The 24,251-nt window shown below is 44.2% G+C and overlaps 2 protein-coding genes across 5 annotated transcripts; one reads left to right on the top strand and one right to left on the bottom strand.

Moving 5' to 3' along the window:
* Positions 1–336: 336 nt before the first annotated feature.
* Positions 337–5,374, top strand: SRSF7 (serine and arginine rich splicing factor 7). 3 transcript variants are annotated; one of them, XM_083605565.1, is made up of 9 exons: positions 337–466; positions 1,562–1,742; positions 1,835–2,011; positions 2,871–2,945; positions 3,024–3,125; positions 3,480–3,533; positions 4,038–4,073; positions 4,731–4,772; positions 5,066–5,374. In XM_083605565.1, exons 1-9 carry the CDS (start codon positions 394–396, stop codon positions 5,118–5,120), a joined length of 795 nt encoding a protein of 264 aa, XP_083461691.1. In that variant the 5' UTR covers positions 337–393; the 3' UTR covers positions 5,121–5,374. The 3 variants fall into 3 exon arrangements, with proteins under 3 accessions (XP_083461691.1, XP_083461692.1, XP_083461693.1); XM_083605566.1 differs by lacking the exon at positions 4,731–4,772; XM_083605567.1 differs by lacking the exons at positions 4,038–4,073; positions 4,731–4,772.
* Positions 5,375–6,089: 715 nt separating this feature from the next.
* On the bottom strand, positions 6,090–23,103 carry GALM (galactose mutarotase). 2 transcript variants are annotated; one of them, XM_083605425.1, is made up of 8 exons: positions 22,765–23,103; positions 18,197–18,351; positions 13,145–13,351; positions 11,180–11,261; positions 10,372–10,513; positions 9,018–9,192; positions 8,052–8,587; positions 6,090–8,013 (listed from the first exon to the last, which is right to left on the bottom strand). In XM_083605425.1, exons 1-7 carry the CDS (start codon positions 22,952–22,954, stop codon positions 8,510–8,512), a joined length of 1,029 nt encoding a protein of 342 aa, XP_083461551.1. In that variant the 5' UTR covers positions 22,955–23,103; the 3' UTR covers positions 6,090–8,013; positions 8,052–8,509. The 2 variants fall into 2 exon arrangements, with proteins under 2 accessions (XP_083461551.1, XP_083461552.1); XM_083605426.1 differs by having other exon boundaries at positions 6,090–7,773; positions 7,813–8,587.
* Between the last annotated feature and the right edge of the window lie 1,148 nt (positions 23,104–24,251).

Genomic DNA, 24,251 nt, shown 5'->3' on the forward strand with positions numbered 1-24,251 from the left:
AAACTTCTTGAACGCGCAAGTATATTAAAATCCGCTTCCACCCGGGAAGCCACCGTAGAAAATCTGAGTGAAATGTTGCTGAGCGGCGTACAATGGGGCGCTCGAACCCCAGCCAGATGGGCAGGGTATAAATATTTATTATTATTATTATTTATTAAACTCGAGAAACCGGCACGTGTTTTCAAACGGGCAAATTACACGCTCGGGCAATAACCGCATTCCCAAAATGGAGGCTGCCTCAGCCTCCGGTCTCTCCCTCCCTCCTTCCAGCCTGGTGTTGCTACGGAAACCAAAAGCTGACTTTCTTCCCGCCTCGCCGGCCCGCGGCGACCTGGCCATTGTTACGCGCATGCGCGCCAACGGCACCTCCTATATAAGGCCCCGCGAGCCCGCATGCGCGTGGAGACGGTTGGGCTTTCCCCCCCTGCTCGGGCGAAGATGTCGCGGTACGGCCGTTACGGTGGAGGTGAGTGGCGGGAGCTGGGAGAAGCGGGTGGAGAAGAGGCCGCAGCGACGCCTCTCTTTGCCTCTTTTCGAGGCCCCGCTTAGCTAAATCCGCGGTGCCCAGGCCGTATTCCGTGTCGGCGGCGGCGGCGGCGAAGAAGCCCGTTAAGCGGCAAAGTGCCGCCACAGCCGCCGCCATTTTGCACAGGCATGGTCGCCGGCTGCGCTGAGGAGAAAGCGACCCCCGCTTCGGCGCTGTGGCGTTTAGGACGTTGGAACTGCGTCGCTGTCTTGGTGTGAGGAGGGGACTCCCCTCGGGGTAACGGCAGACGGGGCTTGTGGCCGGACCTGGCGGGGTTTGTTTTCCCCCCTTTCGGTGCTACTGACGCTGCGCGGGCAAAATGGAGGCGGCGCCAAAGATGGCGGCGCCCAGGGCTGCTCCGCTCGCCTTCGGCAGCGAGGAAGAGGAGATGGGCGGGCTGGCCGAGGGAAGAAGCCGCGGCGGCGGCACCGCGGAGGTGCGTTTGGCGGAGCCGGCGGCGGAGGGAGGGCGGAGAAGCGGCGGCGGAGGAGGCGAAGGGCTGTTGCCGCTGTTTGCGCTTCCTCTGCCGGCTGCCTGCTGGTTGGCGCGCTTTCCAGGAGCCTCTAATAAAGGGAGTGGCGGCCTCATTGAGCCTCGCCAACTTATGGCGTGTTCCCCTTTCTCCTTGACCACGCGCCTGCTTAAACTTTTGTGCCCCGAAGTATGGGAAGTGTGCTTCTTATGCAGGTTATTATGATTATTAATTGCTTTGAGTATCTCGACTGTAACACCCAATTAGATGGACAGAAAAACTAGGAGAAATCTTGTGCGTTTGATACAGGGTGTCGGTATAATAGTATTTTCCTCCTTGTTGTCGCTTTGACGTGCCCCCCCCCCCCAGCTGCCAGCATGGATGCCGGAAACTTGCGTTTATAATGGTTGAAGCCCTGCTTTTGCGGTTCAGTGGGAGTGCAGTTTGGCAAGTGAAATGAACATGAATACTTAGATAGCAGTGTAATTGGCTTAGGACTATTAAGGACGTATATTTTCTTGGAACTTTCTAAAAAAAATTCTTTTTTTCTTTTGTGTGTGTAGAAACCAAAGTATATGTTGGTAATCTAGGAACTGGTGCTGGTAAAGGTGAACTTGAGAGAGCTTTCAGCTACTACGGACCATTACGCACAGTATGGATTGCGCGAAATCCTCCAGGATTTGCGTTTGTTGAGTTTGAAGACCCAAGAGATGCTGAAGATGCAGTTCGTGGGCTAGATGGAAAGTACGTGCAAGTGCTAACTGGTTATCTACACAAGAATAAAAACTGAATTCCGAGTCCATAGTTAGGTTATTAAATATGTGTTTCTGTTGCAGAGTGATCTGTGGCTCTAGGGTTAGAGTGGAGTTATCAACCGGTATGCCACGCCGGTCTCGCTATGATAGACCCCCAGCACGCCGGCCATTTGATCCCAATGATAGATGTTATGAGTGTGGCGAGAAAGGTCATTATGCTTATGACTGTCATCGCTACAGTCGTCGGAGAAGAAGCAGGTATGTGTAGATATAAGGAGATTTGTTTTCAGAAGTTAATCATAGTTTTTATTAGCAAAGAAGGTAATGATACACAATTTTAAAAGTAAATGTTATAATTTATGTGGGTATATTACAATTGTTTATATTTTGTGTTACTATGTTAATATGTTAATAATCAACCTGGTCAAAACCTTTCAGGTTTCTTCGTTTGAGTCAGTCGCCTTGATTCAGAATGTCACGAGCCTTAAGATTTCATGCTGAGGCGCCTTGCAAATCCGACAATTAAGATCCTCCTAGACCTTGAGGTGATCAGCATAAGAGGCCAGATCCCCTCGAGCCATCTACACCTAGCTTCACCTTATTCTTTAAAGGGCAGAAAAATTGAGACGGTGATCGCCGTAACAGTAAATTTGGCTTTCAATTGGGGCCCCCTCCGGTTTAAAAAGAGGAACACCAGATTGACCACATTCCCACCTAGAAAAATCTTCTTGCGTCAATCAAGCCTCACCTGGCTCATTTGGCTGTCAGTTTGATCGTCGTTAGATTGAAGAGAACACCTAGATGCAGCGGCCGGCTATAGATACTTCTAGATCGTCTAGATCTGCTAGACCTTGGGCCAAAGAGGGTCGACCTGCAAACTTGCAAGGTTTATTTTAAATACACATTACAGTGTTTTATATTATGATTGTAATTCTAAAATGTTATTCAGTTTAACATCTTTTTTAGGTAGTAAAAATACTCAAGACATAGGCCCTGATTTTTTTCAACGTACAAGACACTAATTTTTAATTATCAGATATTTTGGCTTCGGCAAAGGCTCACATGTTAACTGTTGAACTTGTGGTCTAATACTTCTCTTATCTAACCTAAAACCTAGGTCACGGTCTCGATCTCATTCAAGGTCCAGAGGAAGGAGATATTCTCGCTCACGTAGCCGAAGTCGTGGCCGGAGGTGAGCATCAAAATTGGAACAAGGTGCTTTAGTTTAAGAATCAGAATGGCATATTTGTAACAACCACTTTTCTTTTAGATCCAGGTCTGTCTCTGCTCGGAGATCAAGATCACTCTCCCCTCGGAGATCCAGATCTGTCTCGCCACGCAGATCCCGTTCAGGTTCTTTAAAAAGATCAAGGTAATTTTGCTAATAAGTTTAATGTTCATGGAGTCGATTTCATTATCATTGGTATCTTAATACTTTTACCCCATATTCAAAGCAGCTTACAAAAGAAAAAGGAATTGTAGGCAATATTTTAAAAAACCATAAATAAATGCAACAATAAAATCTTTGATCGAATCAAACATATATCTCTGAAGAAAAGCACATCTGGGCATCATATGTTCTAAGTTTCCTCCAGAATGAATAGAATTAATGAACTTTGTATATTGCTGTGACTGCATGTCTACAACCTTGTTTCATGACAGCTTTCATTCACCTGCATAGATGTGTTAAGAGCTTGGAATTGAATACCTTCTCTTTAAAACCTAGGTCTCGGTCAAGGTCAAGATCCAGATCCAGGTCCGTTTCACGACCCAGAAGCAGGTAAACATCAATGCTTTGTAAAATAGTAACTAGTAATTAGCTAAATTATGTGAAATGGACATTTTTCTAAATGGTAATCACTTCCAAATGCCTCTTGCAATGTTTTAATTGAAAGCATCAAATGTCTACTTTACACACAGGCTTATACTATGAATGCGAGTTCATTTAGCCTACTCTATACATTTAAGTAGTTTAGAAGCAATCTTTGTGGTTCTTGAGTATTCAGCATCAAAATAACCAATTGCAAGATTTTACCAGCTTCTTTCATGCTTTTATTTTAAAACAGATAAATCATGGCTATAGATCAGGGGTAGTTAACCTGTGGCCCTCCAGCTATTGTTGGCCTCCAACTCCCATCAGTCTCAGTCAGCAAAGGCAGTAGTCAGGGATGATGGGAGTTGTATTCCAGTAACATCTGTAGGTCCACTGGTTTCCCTCCCTGGCTGTAGATACTGGATCAGTCTAGTGTTTGCTAATGTAATGTAATTGATGCTGTTTTAACAGCCGTTCCAAATCAAGATCACCATCTTTAAAGAGAAGGTAAGCTGAGCCTCTGAAGGAGACATATTGCATTTTACGCAGATAACAATCGAAATAAGTTTATAACAGTGTTTTATATCCTGGATTCACAGTTCTACATTTAAAATATTAAAATAATGTTACTAAATGTTAAAATTCCTACAGAGCTGTGATTTGTTTATAGCTCTTTATAATAGTTTTTAGGTTATTTTTTAAAAAAGTGAAATAATGGGAGATACCCGTGAAATAGGGTAAAAGCACAAAAACTGGCATCTTCTGGGAAAGTGAGTGATTACTATTCACTCAGGGTCTGAGGAACTGTGGCAGGCCACTTAAGTGTAATAAAAATTTGCTCTTAAACAAATTTAAGATTTAACCAAAGTCCAGAACCGTTCTCAAAAAGGGTGTTTAATAATAATAATACAGCATAATAATAATAATGGAGCATATTACCTGGCTATGTTAATGGACAATAAATGTAAATGGCTCAAAGGTTAAATGGAGAAGGTTTATAGTTGTGACTGAAACCTTCAGGAAATTGGCAGGACAATCCAGACATTGAACAGCAGCTAGCTGTTACTTAATAATAGTAGACTGTGTCAGAATTTTTAGTTCCTCATGAGTATATGTGTTTAAAAGCATTTTTACTTGATTTAATATTCAGTCTTGCTTTTTCAGTTTTGATATGAGCCATTTATATCCATTCTCCATTAACTCAGGGTAAGTATGCTTCTTGAACACTGCAAGAGAGCTTGGTAATACTTCCTGTGGGAGTGGGGGTGCATGCAAACTTTTAAGTTTGCTTCAATATTTAACATTAAGAGCTTGTAGCCTTCAATTCCAACTAACATCCTCTTCTAAAGCAGCATCCAAATAGGTGCTAGGATTAAAATTACTAATGTGCAGGTAGCATGGATCCCCTTTTAAGAACACTAATCTATTAATTTCCATTTTTTACTAATTTTAACATTGAGTAACCTAGTGACTTCGTTTTTCCCCCTTTTTATTTTTAGTCGTTCGCCATCAGGAAGCCCTCGAAGGAGTGTGAGTCCTGAAAGACTGGATTAGAATTGCAAAGAACGTGATAGGAAGAATTTTGTTTACGTTATTTTAAGGGATTTCTTTGGTGTTATTGACAAATGTAAGGATTTAGTTGATTGAAAACCTTTTCTAGGGCTAACGCAGCGAGGATCTTGATCTTCTAGTAAAATCTGTAAAAGCTGCTACATTAGACTAGTGCACAATTTCTGTATGTAATAACATCCTGTGATCTGAAAAGTGGGTCTTTTTATGGGCACATGAAATAAAATGTGTATTTCTAACTTTGCTGTAATGCTATTTGCTTCTGTTAATCAAGTGCATGTTAAAAGCAGATTACAGATACCTTAGTGTTGTACACAAATACTGTGCAAGGGTATTGGCTAAAAATACTTGTGGCTACCACTAGCCTGTGGGCATCAAGCTTAAGTGTGACATTTAATTTGGTGCTTCAGGCTTTCTGGGGTGTTATGACTTGCAAAGGTATTTTGAAGGAAGCTGCTTGTCAATCTGATTCTGTAATGGTATTTAAACAACTGTTGGAGTTTGATCTGTTAACTTGTAAAATCAAGTTGGCTTGCTTAGCAGAATATTTTTATGACATACCACCACAGGCACAATTATCTTAAATGAGGCCACCTTAAGTTGTATTCAAACTGCCATTTTGTTTGAGTTCTATCTGGGATACCAAGAAAATAGTGTAAGCAATGGGCTTTTCCCAAGATATTTGGATAGAAGGTAACAGTGAATTAGGCAGATCCTAAGCTGATTCAAAGCAGAATCTGATCTTGTGAAAGTAGTTTCTATCTCATACTGCTAGGCTCCCTGGCTCACTTATTCAGTTCACTCATTCTTTCTCCCTTAATGAAAACAGGAAGCTAGTTTGAGGACTGTTTATCTTCACTGAAGCATAAATTGCATTTTAGCTTCCTTAGCAGGGCAAAATTTAGCTGTAATTGAGCAGAATCAAAATGGCAAAGGAAGATGCTGAAAACATACTTCAATCTTACACCTTTATCAAACATACATGTCTCATCTGGAAATGCCTGCTGCTTAACTGCAATGCCAATATTGCATAAGTTAGCTTCTAATCTAAAATTCATAGCTAAATATAACATACTAAACCTAAGGTTGAACAGAGCGTAACATCTGCTTAACTTCTATGACAGAACACATAGATGGGACTTGAGTGACAAAGGGCTGAAATACAATACCCATTAGTTAGATGAAAGTAACTTCAGTTTTTGTTTTAAACTGTCTTGACATGGCTATATTTATGAAACTAAATGAATATGCTGTTTCTGATAAATAAAAATGCTTAACATTTTCTAATCAAGAAAGTTGCATGCTCACTTTCACAATTGGCAATCCTTGTGATCTCAATTTTGAATTACTGTAAGCTATTCTACAAAAAAATCTGTATAATCTTGCTAATTTAGATTGTTTCAGTGATGTATACTCTACTAACCTTGAATTGGTTGTCTGAATATTTCCTGCACAGAAGATAGTTTGTTACATACTATTTTCACTGAGTTTAGAATTTTGGAATAATAATTGTCTAAAAATCAAGGTGGGCAAAGTTTGTAAGATCAATTAAAAATGTTAGTTGCCTAGTGCAGTACCAAACACCATCCTTAAATACAACCCATTTTCTAGTAAATTTTCCTACTCTGAGTAAACTCATGAGTCAGGACTTACTTAGTAAACTCTGAAATTAATGATCCTATGTATAGGACTGAGTTGAATACAACCCAATGGGCAGGATTCAACTAACCTGTCCCAGCAGCAAGGGCAGGCCTGAAAGAGTGAGTCCCCCCCTCGAGGGTCAGGAGAACACACAGGGAGCAGCGGAAAGAATGGTTCTACCTGCCAAGCCAAAATACTTGTGTTGATGTTTTTATTTTCAGCCAAAAGGCAAGCAGCAGTTGACAGACAAATCTGTATTCTCAATGCCACGACAAAATACTTTCTCAGAGTTTGGACAGGGGCGCAGATGTTTTGTAGTGGGGAAGACATAACAATAGATAAGGCCCTTTCTAACTCTTCCTGTTTAGTGTTCTTACCTTAAAAAACAAAACAAAAAAAATCACCTTTGTCCCTTTATGAGTATAGAAAGGGCTGTGGGTGAGAGTGGATTATGACAGGCTATGATTTATCACAAGCCCGTCAGTGATGTTCATTAGGGGTTGGGCCAAAGGTGAGAAAGCTGGCTGTTCCCACATTCAGTTGTGCTGAGAACTACACAAAGATGGTTGTGCTGGGAATAGCATGCAATGTCATCTATTAATACTGCAGGTCACAGATGAGGCTTAGGTCTGGATTCCTGTTCAAAAATCCCCCATACCTCTAAGTTGCAGCAAAGGTCAGTCTACTGAAGTTGCCTCTTCCCATGCCAAATCAAGCACTCCATTAGATGCAGAAGCTTAATGCACACTGGTTTCACTTTGAAATGTTTAAAAAGTTTGCACATGAAGACAGACTTGCATTAGAGCAAGGAGTCGTCGTCCGTCTGTCCCCCCACTCTTCAGGTGCATGCCAGGGATCTACAACACAGCATTTTATAGCAGGGCCCCACCTGTATATAATAAGTCTCCAATTTTTATGTAGCCAAAATAGTACCATGCATGTAGAAAAGAGGTAACAGCCTTGCTGTCTGATGGGAAACCCATCAGTTACCTGGAAGCTTAATGGGAAGCACCCCACCAACATACTAACAGCAAACTTAGGTACTGAATTAAGCCTATTTAGCATCACAAATGGCTACTGAGAAACCAGCAATATAAGCATGTTTAGAGATACTTCTAGGTATGCAGAAGAAAAAGGGAGCAGGATCTTCAGTATAGCTCACTGAGGACAATATGTTCAGTAGCCACTGCTGTTTGTCCTGTAGTGGAATAGAGAATCCAGAAAGGACATGTCTGCACTGAACAGCAGCAGTTAACATTTTTTTACCAGTGCCACTTGTCTGTCTATTTGTTAATGATTCAAAGCACTTCATTTGCATTCTCATTAATCCTTGCAACTTTACTGAATTCCAAACCAATACAAGCTTTTAAACAACTCTTCACAGCTCTTGCATTTAGAGTCTATTTTAGACCCAATGCAAATGTAATACCTTTACCATTGTAAGAAATCAGGGTGGGGGAGAACTGTGCCAACATCCTTAGCAATAGTATCTTGAAGTGAATTTACATTTTAACATGATTTATTTCTTCTATTTCCACCTGCCTTTGAACCAGTAAGCTCTCAAGGGGGCGGTGGGAGAGAAAGGTTGCCTGTATAAAATCTTAAGTCTATGCAGGATGGTGTCAAGTAGACTTCTTGAGTACATGAAGACACCTTTGATCCTAAAACAAACAGTCTAGAATCTTTGAAAACTACCTTGTTACAGATTGCTACAAAAAAATCTTGGTCTTTGCTTAAGCTACAGAGAACTTGAAACAAGTTGTGGTCTTGTATTCCTCTCCTGGGTGCAGCAGGCTATCTGGGAAATTAGGCTGTAAGAATAAAAAATAAAACTCAACATTTGTCCACTTACAGAAGAAAAATTGCTTGCATCTAGGGTTTTGTTTTATTGCATTTAGAACAAACCATTACAAAATTGGGAGTCAAATCCTTGCCAATCTAGTGCAAATCATTCATATATACTAGCAGAACCTGATTTACCTTTGGCATGTAACCACAAGCTTTCTACACACATACATAGTATTCTAGAATTGGTTCACTTTTGATTAATCAACTTTTGATTAATCAGCTGTACCATGTGATTTCAGTGCTTATGCAGATCCACCCATTACTGGTTTCTATGTTCTTCTGAGCATCCTCAAAATGAAATCTGCAGTAAACCATGGAAGCTGAGCCCCAAGACAGTTTTGTGTAGCTTCTATTCTGTGTGGCCCCGTGGTCATATAAAACTTAAGGATGTACCTGGTTCACTGCATTTGGCCAGTTCTGTGTTTCCAGGCAGAAGCCAGAATGCTTGGGATACACACAGCCTCCTTTTCCCTTTAGAGTGCCATCTAAGAAATTTCCAGTGTAAAATTGAATCCCGGGCTGAGTTGTATAAACCTCTATCATTCTGCCACTAGGGGGATGGTGCGCTCTGTAAAAAGAAAGTATCTGTTAATTAAATTTCTAGGAGTCTGTAGGCCTTTGGTACTCTGCATTTAGTTATGTGTAGTGGTAGCCAGCAGCTCTTAATAATAGATACATGGGAAACAGCACTTGGGTGCAAGGAAGGGGCTGTGCAAATTTTAAAAGAAGTCACTTGGTCACATCCTAAGATGCATTTGCCTTTTAGTTGCCTCTTTCCATAAATACATGATAATGCATCACATGATAATTCCAAGAGACAACAAAATACTTATCTCCCTGATCAAGTTGTAGCCAGAGAGAACAGACTGTGGCTTTGGATCACATCCGTGCCATATCGAAAGTCACATTTAGCCAGTTCAGTGGATCCAGGCAGGGTGAGCATCATGTTGCCAAAGCTCACTAGCTGTGCTGGCTCAAGTTACTTATGTGTTATCACGGTACACAAGGTGGATTAAGAGCATCCTGCACTACCAGCCTTCCACAAGTGAAATTCGCAAGAGATCTGTGAAAACCTGAGCATGGTTCAAAGCAAAATACTGTAGCTTACTGTTAACACTTCCCCCAAATCTCGGGTGGGAAGGTATGGAAGTGTAAATTATATAAATCACGCACTTTCCTCCACATTGTACACTTTTGGTCTTCTTACATAATGGAACTTGGAGGACATCATTTTAATTATGTAATTGATTTGTCTAAATCACATCCATGGATGTCTATACTTGCAATCCTTGTCATTTATTAATTTATTTACTGTTTGTTGCCAAAATAGGCTTCTAAGCAATTTGCAAGTATGTAAATCAATTACACAAGCAATCTATATTAAAATCAACCTTAAACAAGACCAGAGCATTTTCTGTAGCAGCCCCAATGCTATGGAGGGTCATATCAGGTATCTGCTTGCTTACTGCTAACAGGTGAAGTTATCCCAGTTGACCTTTGAAAACTGAAACTGAGGACTGCTTCCCATGTTTTACAGTGATTTTGTTGCCTTTTCCTTTGTGGGTTATGGTTTCAATTAAATGTTTTGATGTTTTTATTGCTTTATTTTAAATCTGTAAAGCCCTATGATATATTTTATGAACAGCAGTGTATAAATACTTTTAAATAAACTGGGAGAAGGAAGAGCATGAAACACAATGTTTTGGTCAATATGCTGTCAAACAAAGGTGACAAACCAAACCTGTACCTCGCACAGAAGCATGTTTCTTTTGTCTGCTTCAGGCAAAAATTGTGGTCAAATCCTCCGAGCTGAAACTTCTGAAGGTGTTTTCCAAACTCCACCGGCTTTCTCAGATCAAAGCCTGTATCCTGCACTGAAGCAATTTCTCCTAATGGAGAAAGAACAAAGAAAGAGGCAAAGAAACTACACACATTTAGCAACCTTCCACAGCAACTCTTAAAAATGTGGACGGAACCAAGACAGACATCTGGAAACAGCAGGTTCCACCAAAAAGTCCACCACAGCAACAAACCACACACAGAACAATTTAGTGCGGGATTCCCAAACCACAGGTGTTCTGAAGACATTGCCACCATTCTCACTTAAACCAAGTATGGGGAGCCTGTAGCTCTCCAAATACCAATCCTGGACCACTGTCCTACCATTAGGCAGAGTGAGGCAGCTGCCTTAGGCAGTAGATATGAGGGGTGGGGATTGGACAGCTGTGAGTGTCACATGCCATGTTCTGTGTTTCCCCAAGTAAACTTCCCCCCTTTTGACGTCAAATTAAGATTTAACCTCCATCTAAGAACATAAGCAGTGCACTGCTGGGTTAGGCTAGCGGCCCATATAATTCAGCATCCTGTTTTCACAGTGACCACCCACCCGGTGTTTTTATGGCATTGTTCCAGTTTTAGAAAAGCAAGCTGATTGACCACAGTTTTGAACTCAGGGCTAGCACCCTACACTGAGGCCAGTTCTGCACAGTTGGCCACGACAGCTCCCTAGATAACATCTGTAGATTCAACAGCATTCATCTTAAAAATCAACCAACCTGTGGGGATCTGGGTTTCATCCACTGGCAGGTAAGAATCTGCCTGTATAGTAAATTCATGGTCATAGATATTGGGTGATCCCTGAAATACGAAGAGAGGAAAAAACCTCTTGTATCAGAAAATAGAAAGATGGAATTTTATACCACCTTTGTTGTAAACACAGAGCTGCAGGTACCTCCGAATCACAATAATCACTTTACTGAATCAAGGTCAAATGTCAATGAAGACCAAGATAATAATAATAATAATAATAATAATAATAATAATAATAATAATAATTTTTATTTATACCCTGCCCTCCCCAGCCAAGGCTGGGCTCAGGGCGGCTAACAAGCAATAATAAAAACAAGTTGAATGAATACAACTTAAAAACAAAATTAAAATACATTAAAATATTGAAACATTAAAATATTAAAATGTAGCCTCATTGCAGGAGGAGAAAGGAAAAGAAAAAAGAAAGAGGGGGAGGGAATCAAATTGGCTCCAAGCCAAAGGCCAGGCAGAACAACTCTGTCTTACAGGCCCTGCAGAAAGAAATCAGATCCAGCAGGGCCCTGGTCTCGTGAGAGAGGGCGTTCCACCAGGCCGGAGCCAGAGTTGAAAAGGCCCTGGCTCTGGTTGAAGCTAATCTAACTTCCTTAGTGCCTGGGGCCACTAGGGTGTTGCTGTTTATGGACCTTGAGGGTCTCCGTGGGGCATACCAGGAGAGGCGGTCTCATAGGTACAAGGGTCCTAGGCCGTGAAGGGGTCAATTGTTCCGGCATTTGGTCTCCAACAGTAACAACCCAAACTCACAAGAAGCATATACATGGGGTGGGGAGGAAGCAATGGAGTATCCTTGGAAAAGGTATGGCTGCCTGGAATCCTGAACACGGGCACATTCTGAGTGCCTCCAAACTCTCCATATTTTGTAGGATTCAAATATGTAGTGGAAGTTTAGGTTTATGCATTTAAAGTGGATTAAAATCTTCTGTTCCCCTAGTGCAACAAATCCCCTTTTATTTTTTAAAACAAAATTTGTGGTTTTGACAAGGACAGGGAAATGCATTGCAAAGTGAAATGAACACGTGACAAATGGGAAGATGTGTAAACAACACACAAACAAATCAGAATGACTGCTCACTAAAGGCTGAACAGTGTAAAAAGTAAAGTATCATAGTTGCCATACACTTCTGAGATATTCCAAAAATGAGGGGTGCTAAAAAGTTGTAACATGACATGGGGATTCAAAGATATTTTGGTTAAATTAATATGATTTAGTTTTGCTTGCTAAGTAAAATGTGTGTGAAATTGCATAGTGACCATTAAAAATGACTGCCATGTACTTGCAGTTATATTATAATTATTATTTATTACTTAACATTACCTGACAACTCAGAACCTAATATTAAAATTCTTTGATTTTCCGAAAGCAGTTTATGTGCTTCTTTACCAAACGTAGATTTACCCAGCTAAATGTTGTACAAACACAACAATAAAAGCAGATTTTAATTTTTCACACACAAAAGCATATTTTTAAGACCCCTCACTGAATAAAATTGCAAAAATTAAGTTTCGCCCCCTAAAATGACATGCCCTAAACTAAGAAGTACAGAAACGGTCTTAAATAAAATAAATAATGGGGTGCCTTCTCCCAAACATTCCTCCCCATTGTTCAAGTTCAGGGGACTGAAGCCTTGCACCCTGTTCCATTACTTAGCGACGTACAACCGACTTGGCAAGAAGGCATTATATCAGACAAGAAAATAACTAATAACCCTTTGAACACTTTTGTAGCAGAAGTGGAAACGTGTGGGGCTCCAGATGTCACTGGGCTCCAATTCCCATCAGCCCCCAGGCAGCATGACCAAATAGCGGGGATTATGGGAGTTGTAGTCCAACATCATCTGAAGGAACACAGGTTCCCCCCAAATCCTGTTCTACAGGATGTTCCAGAATGGAAGAGCCAAACAGAGCTGCCTTACCTGGCCTGCAAGATTGAAGTACGCATGATTTGTCAGATTGACTGGTGTGGTCTTACTGCTTTGAGCTCTGTAACTGATCGTTAGCTCCCCATCCTTAAGAGTATACGTCACCCAGACTTTCAGCTCACCAGGATATCCCTCTTCACCATCTGGACTTACTCTGAAAAACCGTACGCCATCTGGCAGCACTTCAGGTTCCCAGATGGCCTGCAATACAATTTCATTAATGGTATTTTTTTTAAATCACATTGGCTAGAGTCCAGCTACTAGACTGATGTACCTGGATGAGTATGTGTGCCAAAAGATTACACATGACAACCATGGATCACTTCCAGGATTCAAAATATTTAAATCGGTGTTTCCCAAGTTTGGGCCTTCAGCTGTTTTTGGACTACAATTCCCATCATCCCTGACCACTGTGGTCTTGCTAGCTATGGATGATGGGAGCTATAGTCCAAAAACAGCTGGAGACCCAAGCTGGGGAAACACTAATTTAAATGAACTTTGAAGTGCTTCCCACCCTCCCTCTGTTAAACAGCTCACCTGGGCAACTGGTCACCCATGTTGTCTGCTTGCTTGCCTGCTGTTCCGTTGTCATGCTGCCATTGGGACTGCAGCATGATGATAGCCTTACATTTTTATGTATATAGGAAGATATACACACATGTAATACACACTATATAGTAAGCTTGGTGAGAGACGGTAATTCATACATAAAACAGCCTTCCTCAAACTTATGCCTTCCATATGTTTTGGACTACAACTCTCAACACCTCCAGCCAGCATATGATAAGGATTATAGGCCAAAGTAGGGATGCAGGTGGCACTGTGGGTTAAACCACAGAGCCTAGGGCTTGCCGATCAGAAGGTCGGCGGTTCGAATCCCTGCGATGGGGTGAGCTCCCGTTGCTCGGTCCCTGCTCCTGCCAACCTAGCAGTTCAAAAACACGTCAAAGTGCAAGTAGATAAATAGGTACCACTCCGGCAGGAAGGTAAATGGCGTTTCCATATGCTGCTCTGGTTCGGCAGAAGTGGCTTAGTCATGCTGGCCACATGACCCGGAAGCTGTACACTGGCTTCCTCGGCCAATAAAACGAGATGAGCGCCGCAACCCCAGAGTCGGTCATGACTGGACCTAATGGTCAGGGGTCCCTTTACCTTTTATAGCCCAAAGCAGCTGGTGCACACCAGGTTGTAGAAGGCTGCTGTAAAATTTCTTAAGCCTCAGCACCTGGGAAAGGATTATTCCAAACAAAAGCATGTGTTTCCTGTGCTCATTAACTGGAGGCATGAATGGGCAGTCTATTACAAAAATCTAACTGTTCCACCACAATGTCAACACAGAGCGGGCCACAGAAATAAGGCAACACTACAGCACAGTTGGCATAAAGGATCTTCACAGCTCAAACCCATTATGGTGTAGCGGTTAAGAGCGGTGGACTCGTAATCTGGTGAACCGGGTTCGTGTCTCTGCTCCTCCACATGCAGCTGCTGGGTGACCTTGGGCTAGTCACACTTCTTTGAAGTCTCTCAACCCCACTCGCCTCACAGAGTGTTTGTTGTGGGGGAGGAAGGGAAAGGAGAATGTTAGCCGCTTTGAGACTCCTTCGGGTAGTGATAAAGCAGGACATCAAATCCAAACTCTTCTTCTTCTTCTGTAAGGTTGTAATTCTGGCCGGTTGGTGTCCATCAGAGATGGGAACACAGATGGGAGAAAATGATTGGGAAAATGTGTCCATGTACTGAAGCAGCCAAAGATCTACAGTGGTGCCCCGCAAGACGAATGCCTCGCAAAACGAAAAACGCGCAAGATGAAAGGGCTTTTCGGTTTTTGCGTCGCTTCGCTAGATGAATTTCCCTATGGGCTTGTTTCGCAAGACGAAATGTCTTGCGAGTTCTTGCGAGTTTTTTTCCTTTTTCTTAAAGCCGCTAAGCCGCTAAGCCGTTAATAGCCGTGCTTCGCAAATTTCGTCTTGCGAGGCACCACTGTATTCTTAAGTTTGTTCTTAAAAGGAAGGATGGCAGCTCAGTGGTAGAACATCTGACCTGCACATAGAAGGCTGCAGGTTCAATCTCCTGGCATCTCAAGGAGTCTTGTCTGAAACCCTGGAGAGCCACTCCCAGTCAGTGTCAACAGTACTGAGTTAGGAGGACCAGTTATCTGTCTCCCTGTAAGGCCGATTCCTAAGTTATATGCTTTCATTAGGCAACCTGTTTTCATTTAGGGTTGTCATCTTTCAGAAAACCAGGACAACCTGAAAGTTGAGCTTTTTTTTTTTTTTTAAAGAAACTACCATAATGGTTGAGCTCTTTTTAAGAAAACCAGAAAGTTGCTGAACTTTTCTTTCTTTTTTACAAAAACATGAGTTGTTGATTGAAGATCCAAGACAAAGTGCCACCTTTCGGAAATCCCCCCCAGACGTCAATTCCACCTTTGAAATCCCAGTTATGTTGGACGTACGCCAGCCCAAATTAATTATTTTTGTTGTTGGCATCCGACTGTCTTGAGAGACAATGGAGTGTGCCTCTGGGCGGGGGGGAACCAAACTGTTCCAATTGCAGCACACAACAATAGCCCCCTCAGCTGCACTGATGTGGCCCCAAGGAAAGCAGAGCAATAGGTTTGGCACCAGCTTGGCTGCAGGAGTTGGCTGAAAGAGGCGTACAAGGTGCCATCCAACTGTCTTAGGGACTACACACTGGATTTGTGTAGGGTTTGCTCCTTAGCCTGTTCTCCCAGAGATCAGAGTTTTCATTTTCCTAGATGGGCTACCTTTCCAACTGGATGAGCCCCATCTGCCCCTCACTTCCCTCTACAGCAGGGGTCCCCAAACTAAGGCCCGCGGGCCAGATAAGGCCCAAGGGACTCGTTTATCCGGCCTGCAGCAACCCCTGCCGCCCACTGCCGCCACCCGCTCTTACCGGCGCTGCGCCGCGCAGCTGCCCACTTCTGGGTCGGAGGAGCACCGAAAATAGCTTGTGCGCATGCGCAGGCGTTATTTGTGCATGCGCAAACGTTATTTCCAGTGCACATCTGGGTCGGAGGAGTCCCATGCAAATGCGCAAAAGCTACCGGTATTTTCGATGCTCCTCTGACCCGGATGTGCGCAGAAAATAGCGTGTCCGCACATGTATGGGCATGCGCTCCCCCGCCCTCTGGCCCGCCACGTGATCGGTGCTGGAGACCCCAGCCCAAGGCCCAGTAGGTTTGCTGACCCCTGGACTACAGCTTGTGCAGAAACAGTCTTCTTGACTACTGAACCCCCTCTTGGTCTCATCCGCTCAGTCCGCCAGAGCCTGTCTTTGCATGTAGGGGGAAGTCTTTAACTCACCAAGGACTTGAGACCACCAGCGGTACTAACTACCCCTCCCCTAACACCCCATACACCCCAAATTAATGATACTCATATCTGTTTTAAAAGATTAGAAAGCTTTGACTGGAACTGGAATAAATAAAACAAGCAAAGATAATTAAGCAACCAAACCAAGTGTGAAGAAGGAAGCAAAACCTGTGCCTGGAAACAGCAAAGAGATATGATCACAGTCATCAGTATGACTGCAAACAAATTGGGTGGATCCTTATGTCAGACAGCCATAGTTCTATTAAAAGCTAAAACCACCACCGAGTTTAGAAGCATATCTATATCTATAGCTTTGCTTCCTGCAGAACTCAGGCCAATGCTGTGTCTCCTCATCAGAACAGTCTCAAATTACACAGGAAATAGTTACCGCAGACAAGACATCTAGCTTCAAATTGGTCAAACAGAAAAACTCACATGTTGATTTCATTACTTCTCTTTGATATTTTTTCTGTTCAGATATAATTACTATTCTGTATACTAATCCTGCTATTTACACTAGAAGATGAATGAGGAATCTGTGGCCCTGGAGATACTGTTAGACTACTAACTGCTCCCATCATGATAGTGGTCCCTTCCAACTCTGATTCTCTGCCTGACCATTGGTCTTGCTGGCCTGGGGCTGATGGGAGTTGGAGTTCAACAACATCTGGAGGGTCACAGGTTCCCCATCGCAGCACTAAAGTGTGCTATGCTTGCCCAGTTTTTGCCTTTCTTTGGGAGTGACTCTTTCCCTCTTCCATTCCGGTTACGATCACAGCAGTCTTTTAACATCAGTAAAGGAGGATCCTTTCTCAGAGTCTTCTCTTTTCAGGAAGACTCTGAGAAAGGTCCAAGCCTGGCTTCAGAGGAAGAAAGGAAAGAATTGGGAGTTCACAGAAGTGTCTGCACGCTGAAGTGAACTTCCCAGAAGTCTCTGGTCAGGGGCGTCTTACCCATAGAGGCTAGTGGTGCAGGGCGCCGGGGCGCCAAGTTCTGGCGGATGCCAGAGAAGAGGCGGAGGCTGGACGCAGCGCCTCCTGGCATCAGCTCGCCGCCCTCGCCCACCTCCGCCATGCCGCACCATCCGGAGCCTCCGTCTGCCGTGGCCACCATGGTATGAAGCGGCCAGCTGAGCCGGGAGGTGCTGCGTCCAGTTTCCGCCTCTTCCCCGCCGGAGGAGCTGCCCTCCAGCCACTGCCCACCTCCTCCAGCCCCGCCGGCAGTGCCATCCTCCCTAAAAAAGACTCTGGGAAATGGGGGGGAGGGGCGCCAGAGGGAGCTTTGCACCACGGCGCCAGATATGTTTAAAACAGCCCTGTCTCTGGTTGGCCACTGAGAGAAGAGAATGCCAGTCTAGACGGCCCTTTGTTTTTATCCAGCAACTTACTGTTCTCACCTTAGTTGAATATGTCACCATGCCCTGATAGTAAATACAGTGGAACCTTGGTTCTCGAACGAAATCTGTTCTGGAAGCCCGTTTAGCTTCCAAAATGTTCAAAAACCGAGGCACAGCTTCCGATTGGTGCATGAGCTTCTTGCACTCAGAGGAAACAGTGTTGCACGTTCGGGTTCCAAAAAAAGTTCTAAAATAGAAGTATTTCCTTCTGGGTTTTCTGTGTTCGGGAGCCAAAACATACAACATGGGAGGGGTTTGGGAACCGAGGTTCCACTGTACTGACCTTGTTATTCACTTGAGCGCAAGCACATTTACCTTATCGAAACCTTTCTTTCCTCCATGCAGACTGTTGGGTCCGTTGTTGATGGCTAATTGATACTCAACTCCTTCCACTGTAAATTTCCCTCTGGCAATTCTGTTAGCAACCCGTCCAACAACAGCTCCAAAGTAGGGGTGCTTGTTGGTGTACCCTGGCCAATAAAAGAAAGTGCTGAGTGGCCTTAGATTTATAAGGTCAATACATTTCAGTGCTCAACATTGGAAGCTAGCTAGAGCTTTCATTCTATTCTATTTTTAAGGGTGGGGCAGTTAACTGTACCCCTGACCAAAGCTTCCTCCATCCAGGAATCCCTTAGGAAAGGAGGGCCTTGGATAGGCTCCCAAACTCTTCCATGTGAAGGCATATCATATCCATTCACTCCAATGGAAGAAACACAGCCGTATCTGACACAGCTCCTCCCATCTTAATTAAAATTAGTAAGAACTGGAAGTCTGTGAGGCTGTGTGGTCATGCTGGCTAAGTTCCACACTGCTGCAGGTGGCATGCCTCTGGAACTCAGTTGCTGGGGAGAGTTTGGTTGCACTCAGGGTGCATACGATTGCTCCCCAAGCCTTGTGCCTTTTAACAGCCTGAATTTGGGGTTCTGTTGCTGATAGGTCTCCTGCAGGAAGATCAGGGTGTCCCCTCTTCAGTGCGCTTTCTACCCTGGCTTGCTTGACAACAGATGACAGCAATACAGTGGACGCTCGGGTTGTGAACGTGATCCGTGCGGGAGGCACGTTCACAACCCACAGCACTGCGTCTGTGCACACGCGGGTCGTGATTCAGTGCTTCTGCGCATGCGTGAGTGCCAAAACCCGGAAGTATCCCATTCCGGTACTTCTGGGTTCGGCACAGCGTGCAACCCGAAAACACACAACCTGAAGCATCTGTAACCCAAGGTATGACTGTACAGTGGTACCTCTGGATGTGAATGGTATGTGTTCCGGAGCCCCGTTCGTATCCTGAGTAGAACATAACACGCGACTGCACGTCTGCGCATGTGCATGTCGTGTTTCGCCACTTCCGCGCATACGTGTGATGTCATTTTGAGCGTCTGTGCATACGTGAGCAGCAAAACCCGGAAGTAACGCGTTCTGTTACTTCCAGGTTGCCACGGAGCATAATCTGAAAACACTCAACCTGAAGCATACTTAACCCAAGGTATGACTGTACACTATTTCATGGGGGCAGGGGAGAGAGAAAGGAATCAGCAGTGATCTATGCAGCATTGTGTGGGGATAAAAAACTGACTGAAAGCTCTGCTCTACAGATCATGGAACAACTGAACAGAAACAAAACCGAGCATAAAGACTAATTAACCTTAAAGCAAAGTCATCCACCCACTGGTAGGGTTAAGAGGAAGAAAGGAGCACTGCTTCATTTCAGTTGGTGGCGGTGGGGGGGGGGGAATGCAGAAGCCAATACACAGTCTCCAAGCCCACAGAATCTAGAAGCAGCTATAAAAGAATGGATTGCTGGAGGAAAGGTAATCAGTGTTTATTTCTGCACCCAGCTTCCCACAGACTTAATGTCTAAACCCATGGGTAGGCAAACTAAGGCCCGGGGGCCGGATCTGGCCCAATCGCCTTCTCAATTCGGCCCACGGACGGTCTGGGAATCAGCGTGTTTTTCCATGAGTAGAATGTGTCCTTTTATTTAAAATGCATCTCTGGGTTATTTGTGGGGCCTGCCTGGTGTTTTCACATGAGCAGAATGTGCGCTTTTATTTAAAATGCATCTCTGGGTTATTTGTGGGGCATAGGAATTCGTTCATTCCCCCCCCCAAAAAAAATACAGTCCGGCCCCCCACAAGGTCTGAAACCTTTGCTGACCCCTGGTCTAAAGCAGTGGTTCTCTGCCCTGGGGTGTGTTGAATGGTGGTCAGGGGTGCCACGGGCAACACTGGCCTCTGTCCCTCATTCCTTCCCGCCCCCCTCTGATGCCCTCTCATGTCTCTGCTACCCAAAGGCTTGCACAGCTGTTTATTGCAGCAGCCCTGGCTATAAGCTCTGTAGGAGGCAACTCTCTTTGCATGGGGGGGGGCAGCTCAGTGACCAGGGACAGCAGCAGCTGCCCAGACGACTCCCAAGGAGAGGGGAGAGGAGAGGAGGCTGAGGAAACACTCCACAAGGGGGGGGTGTATGAAAAGGGTGAGAGGCTGCCAGCTCTGCAGGCAAGGGGTGACATAACTGGGTTCCTGAGCCCCATGGGGGTGCTGAAGAAAGAATGTAGTCGGTTAAGGGAGCCGTGGACTCAAAAGGGTTGAAAACCTCTGATCTAAAGCATTCAGCAGCAGCTAGTCAAGGTTATGTAACAGTGGAGGCACTCGACCCTTAGATTATCTGATCTCTGAAGAAGAACATGAAAAATGCTGATTGGTAACTGAGGGGGGCAGGAGGAATGGTGGCAGTTCTGAGAACCAGGGACGACTTATTCATACTCTTCTCTACAGCTATGTTTCTACTTCTCTGGATGGAAGTCTACTTGCAGATCAGTTTTATTATCTCATGCCTGGGAACCTGTTCATTATTCAGTCCGTTATCCTGATCCCTGAATAAATTTCAACCTCTGATTTATGTACATCCTTAGAAGGACAACTGGAAGTCAAAGGCAGACGGATTGTAAACTCTGGCCCTTCCTCCAGGGACACCTGCGAGTTGTTTTCCCCTCACACGGCAATTCTGGAAAGGAAGGTTAGTATAAGGCCACATTCACAACAACACATTTAAAGCAATGTGACAGCAGTTCAAACATTAATGGTTCCCCCAAAGAACTGTGGGAGCTAGAGTTTGTTATGGATGCTGAGAGCGGTTAGAAGACCCCCCTATTCCTGTCCCAGAGCTACGATTCCCAGAGCTTCATGTGAAGATGGATTGATTGTTAAACCACTCTGGGAACTGTAGCTCTGGGAGGAAAACAGGGGTCTCCTCACAGTTCTCAGCACCCTCAATGTCAAAATGGAGGTTGGCTGCTGAATCTCTGATGGGCGCATGTTCCACAGCATGGGACCAGCAACATTAAATGCCTGACTTCCAGTGTATCTGTCAGCCTAATGGTTCATGCAGCAGTGTCTTCTCCATTCATTCCCTGCAGATAGAGAGAAATAGTGGGATCATGCCCCACATACTGTACACCCTACTGGCCCCACCCTCAATGCCTGTTTGTTCAGCAGAACATATGCAAAGGGTCGCACAGAATTCTACACACACAGGCACCTCTTTGCATATATTTTGCCAAACAAAAGTACAGTAGTTGGGCGCCAACAGCAGGAATTATTTCAAGGGACAGGTACTAAACCTCTAACTGCGCTGTACCACTTCATTTATAGTGGGTGACTTACCCAAAAAGCTCCCTCCACAAAGAAAGTTAGAATGTCAGGAAGAACACAAGACTGAATCCCTTCTGAGTCCCTTCTACTTTTCTAGATGCATGGACTTATTAAGGTTCAACCTTTAAGGTTGAAGCAGCATTTAATCCTGTGGGCTGCAATGTGATACACTCCAGACTTCGACCTTTGTTTGTTAAAAGTAGGCTTAAGTCTGTAAATATAATTATCTGTACAGTGGTACCTCTGGTTACATACTTAATTTGTTCTGGAGGTCCGTTCTTAACCTGAAACTGTTCTTAGCCTGAAGCACCACTTTAGCTAATGGGGCCTCCCGCTGCCGCCGTGCCACTGGAGCACGATTTCTGTTCTCATCCTGAAGCAAAGTTCTTAAATCGAGGTACTATTTCTGGGTTAGCGGAGTCTGTAACCTGAAGCATATGTAACCTGAAGCATCTGTAACCCGAGGTACCACTGTTATTTGCTAAAAAAAAAAAGAAGAAAGAAATATGCCTGTAATCTAGGCACTTTGCCTGGGATGGAAAATATTGCGTATCTTTTTAGCTGTAAATGTGCAAACACCCAGGTGTTTCTTTTTCGGGGGGGGGGGAGAAACTGGAATGGGGAAACAGTGGTTCCCAACCCTTTTCCCTGCTGCTTCCTCCCCCCATCCTCACAAAACTGCAGGTCAAAAAAAGGGGAGAATCAGGAAACGAATTTTGTGTACATCACTCATAATACTGCCATCAAATGAACATACCGGTACTTCCTTGGAAGTAAGCTCCACTGAACCGTTTAACTTCTGAGTTAACATTTGTTTGTTTCACAGCTTCTGGATTTATTTTTTTTCTCCAGGTAATGCATCCTACATTTAAAGCACGTGGCTTTCTGCAAACAACCCCAGAAACTGTAGTTTACCCCCCCCCCGAGTTAAAATGCCCAGCACTTTTAACAAACTACTACTGTACAGTTCTCAAGATCATGGGGGCGGGGGGAATTATTTGCGAGTTAAAAGCTTTACTTGTTCTTTTATGCTCCATTGCAAAACTATGGTACTAAAAAGCAGTGATGAAGCTTGAATATTTTTCAGCTTGGATGTACAGGGCTACTTATATTACAGCACCACCAAAGCTGGGTGGGTTTCAATAAAACAAATCAGAGGTTGCACTGGAAACATATTGTGCCTCGAGGTTTCTTCTGTGGAATAAACTTTCAAAAAAGTTAATTCAAACCCACCTTCCAAATGATCAAAGCCTAGAACAATATCTGAGAATTTTCCATCTTTGTCTTTAGTCTCCAACGCGGTGATTATGCAGCCCAAGGAGATAATTTCCACTTTTACCGTGCTGGATCTGAGCAGGAATTTTTCCACAGTCCCTCCGCCAAGGTGCCATTCCCCAAATTTCTCTCTCTTCACTTCTGTCATTGCTCCCCACTCGCCCCCTCCCACGAAGCCTGTTTGCAAAGGGAGAGACACCAACACAAACGGATAAGAAAGAATCAGAGGAACACTATGGGGGGAAAGGACTTTGCCCAAAGGGGTTTTACCAACAATCAGAATCACGTGACACGCGCCCATCAGCTGACGCGGAAGAGGACACACAGAGAGAGAACCTGCCTCGTTATGTTGCTGGGGGAATTTTTTATGCAGAGCAAGATTTCTGAGCGAAATGGGGCATTTCCCTGCGCAAGTATGCGCAGGTGCAAACCCGTCAAAGAATCACAGAATTGTAGAGTTGGAAGGCACCGCAGGGTCATCCAGTCCAACCCGCTGAAAAGCAGGAATCTTTTTGCCCAACGTGGGTCTCAAACCCGGGACCCTGAGCAAGTAAGTTCTACTGAGCTCCACGGGGTTTGCTTCCGAGTACAGTGGTACCTTGGGTTACATACGCTTCAGGTTACAGACTCCGCTAACCCAGAAATATTACCTCGAGTTAAGAACTTTGCTTCAGGATGAGAACAGAAATTGTCCTGTGCAGCGGCAGCGGGAGGCCCCATTAGCTAAAGTGGTGCTTCAGGTTAAGAACAGTTTCAGGTTAAGAACGGACGTCGGGAACGAATTAAGTACTTAACCCGAGGTACCACTGTACCACTGTACATGTGCACCCATCACTAAGTCAGCGTGCCTTTGCAACATTTCTAATTTGTAGCCGATCCTATCCTGTTGACTCGGACTGCGCTCAAATGGGACTAACTCCTCCTGTGCAAAGGATTGGTGACAATTAATTTACGAATCTGTAACTCACAGGATGTAAACAAGCACTGAGCTACACTACAGCAAGAGGAAATGATTGCAGGCGGTAATTATTGCGACATTTCTCAGTACAGTAATTGCATGCAATTGCAGTAATTGTTCTTAAGAGGCTGTTGCACTAAGGTGTGGTCAGTGGTCTACATATGCAAGAGCATTGCTTCCCCCATGGCGTTGGACACAATCCACCTGCATCCTGCAGTTTCTTGAGAAATGTTGTGGCTTGGAGGCGCTTTTCTGCAAAACCAGCTCCCAGCCGATTAAAAAGGTTTAAGCCAACATGTATACATTTTTTTTTACATCAGCAGATGGCAGCACGCGTGCAGACGATGGTTTCATTGAATAGGAATCGGAGGGGTGATTGCAGGCATAAGAAAGCAAATCAGGTAATCAGGTAATTGTGTGTGGACAGCAATGTAACATGAGACTTAAAAGGTGTGGAGGGGGGAGGCTGCGTTTTAAGCCGCTAATG

This window comes from Podarcis filfolensis (assembly GCF_964270895.1).
Source record: "Podarcis filfolensis genome assembly, chromosome: 3".
NCBI lineage: Eukaryota > Metazoa > Chordata > Lepidosauria > Squamata > Lacertidae > Podarcis > Podarcis filfolensis.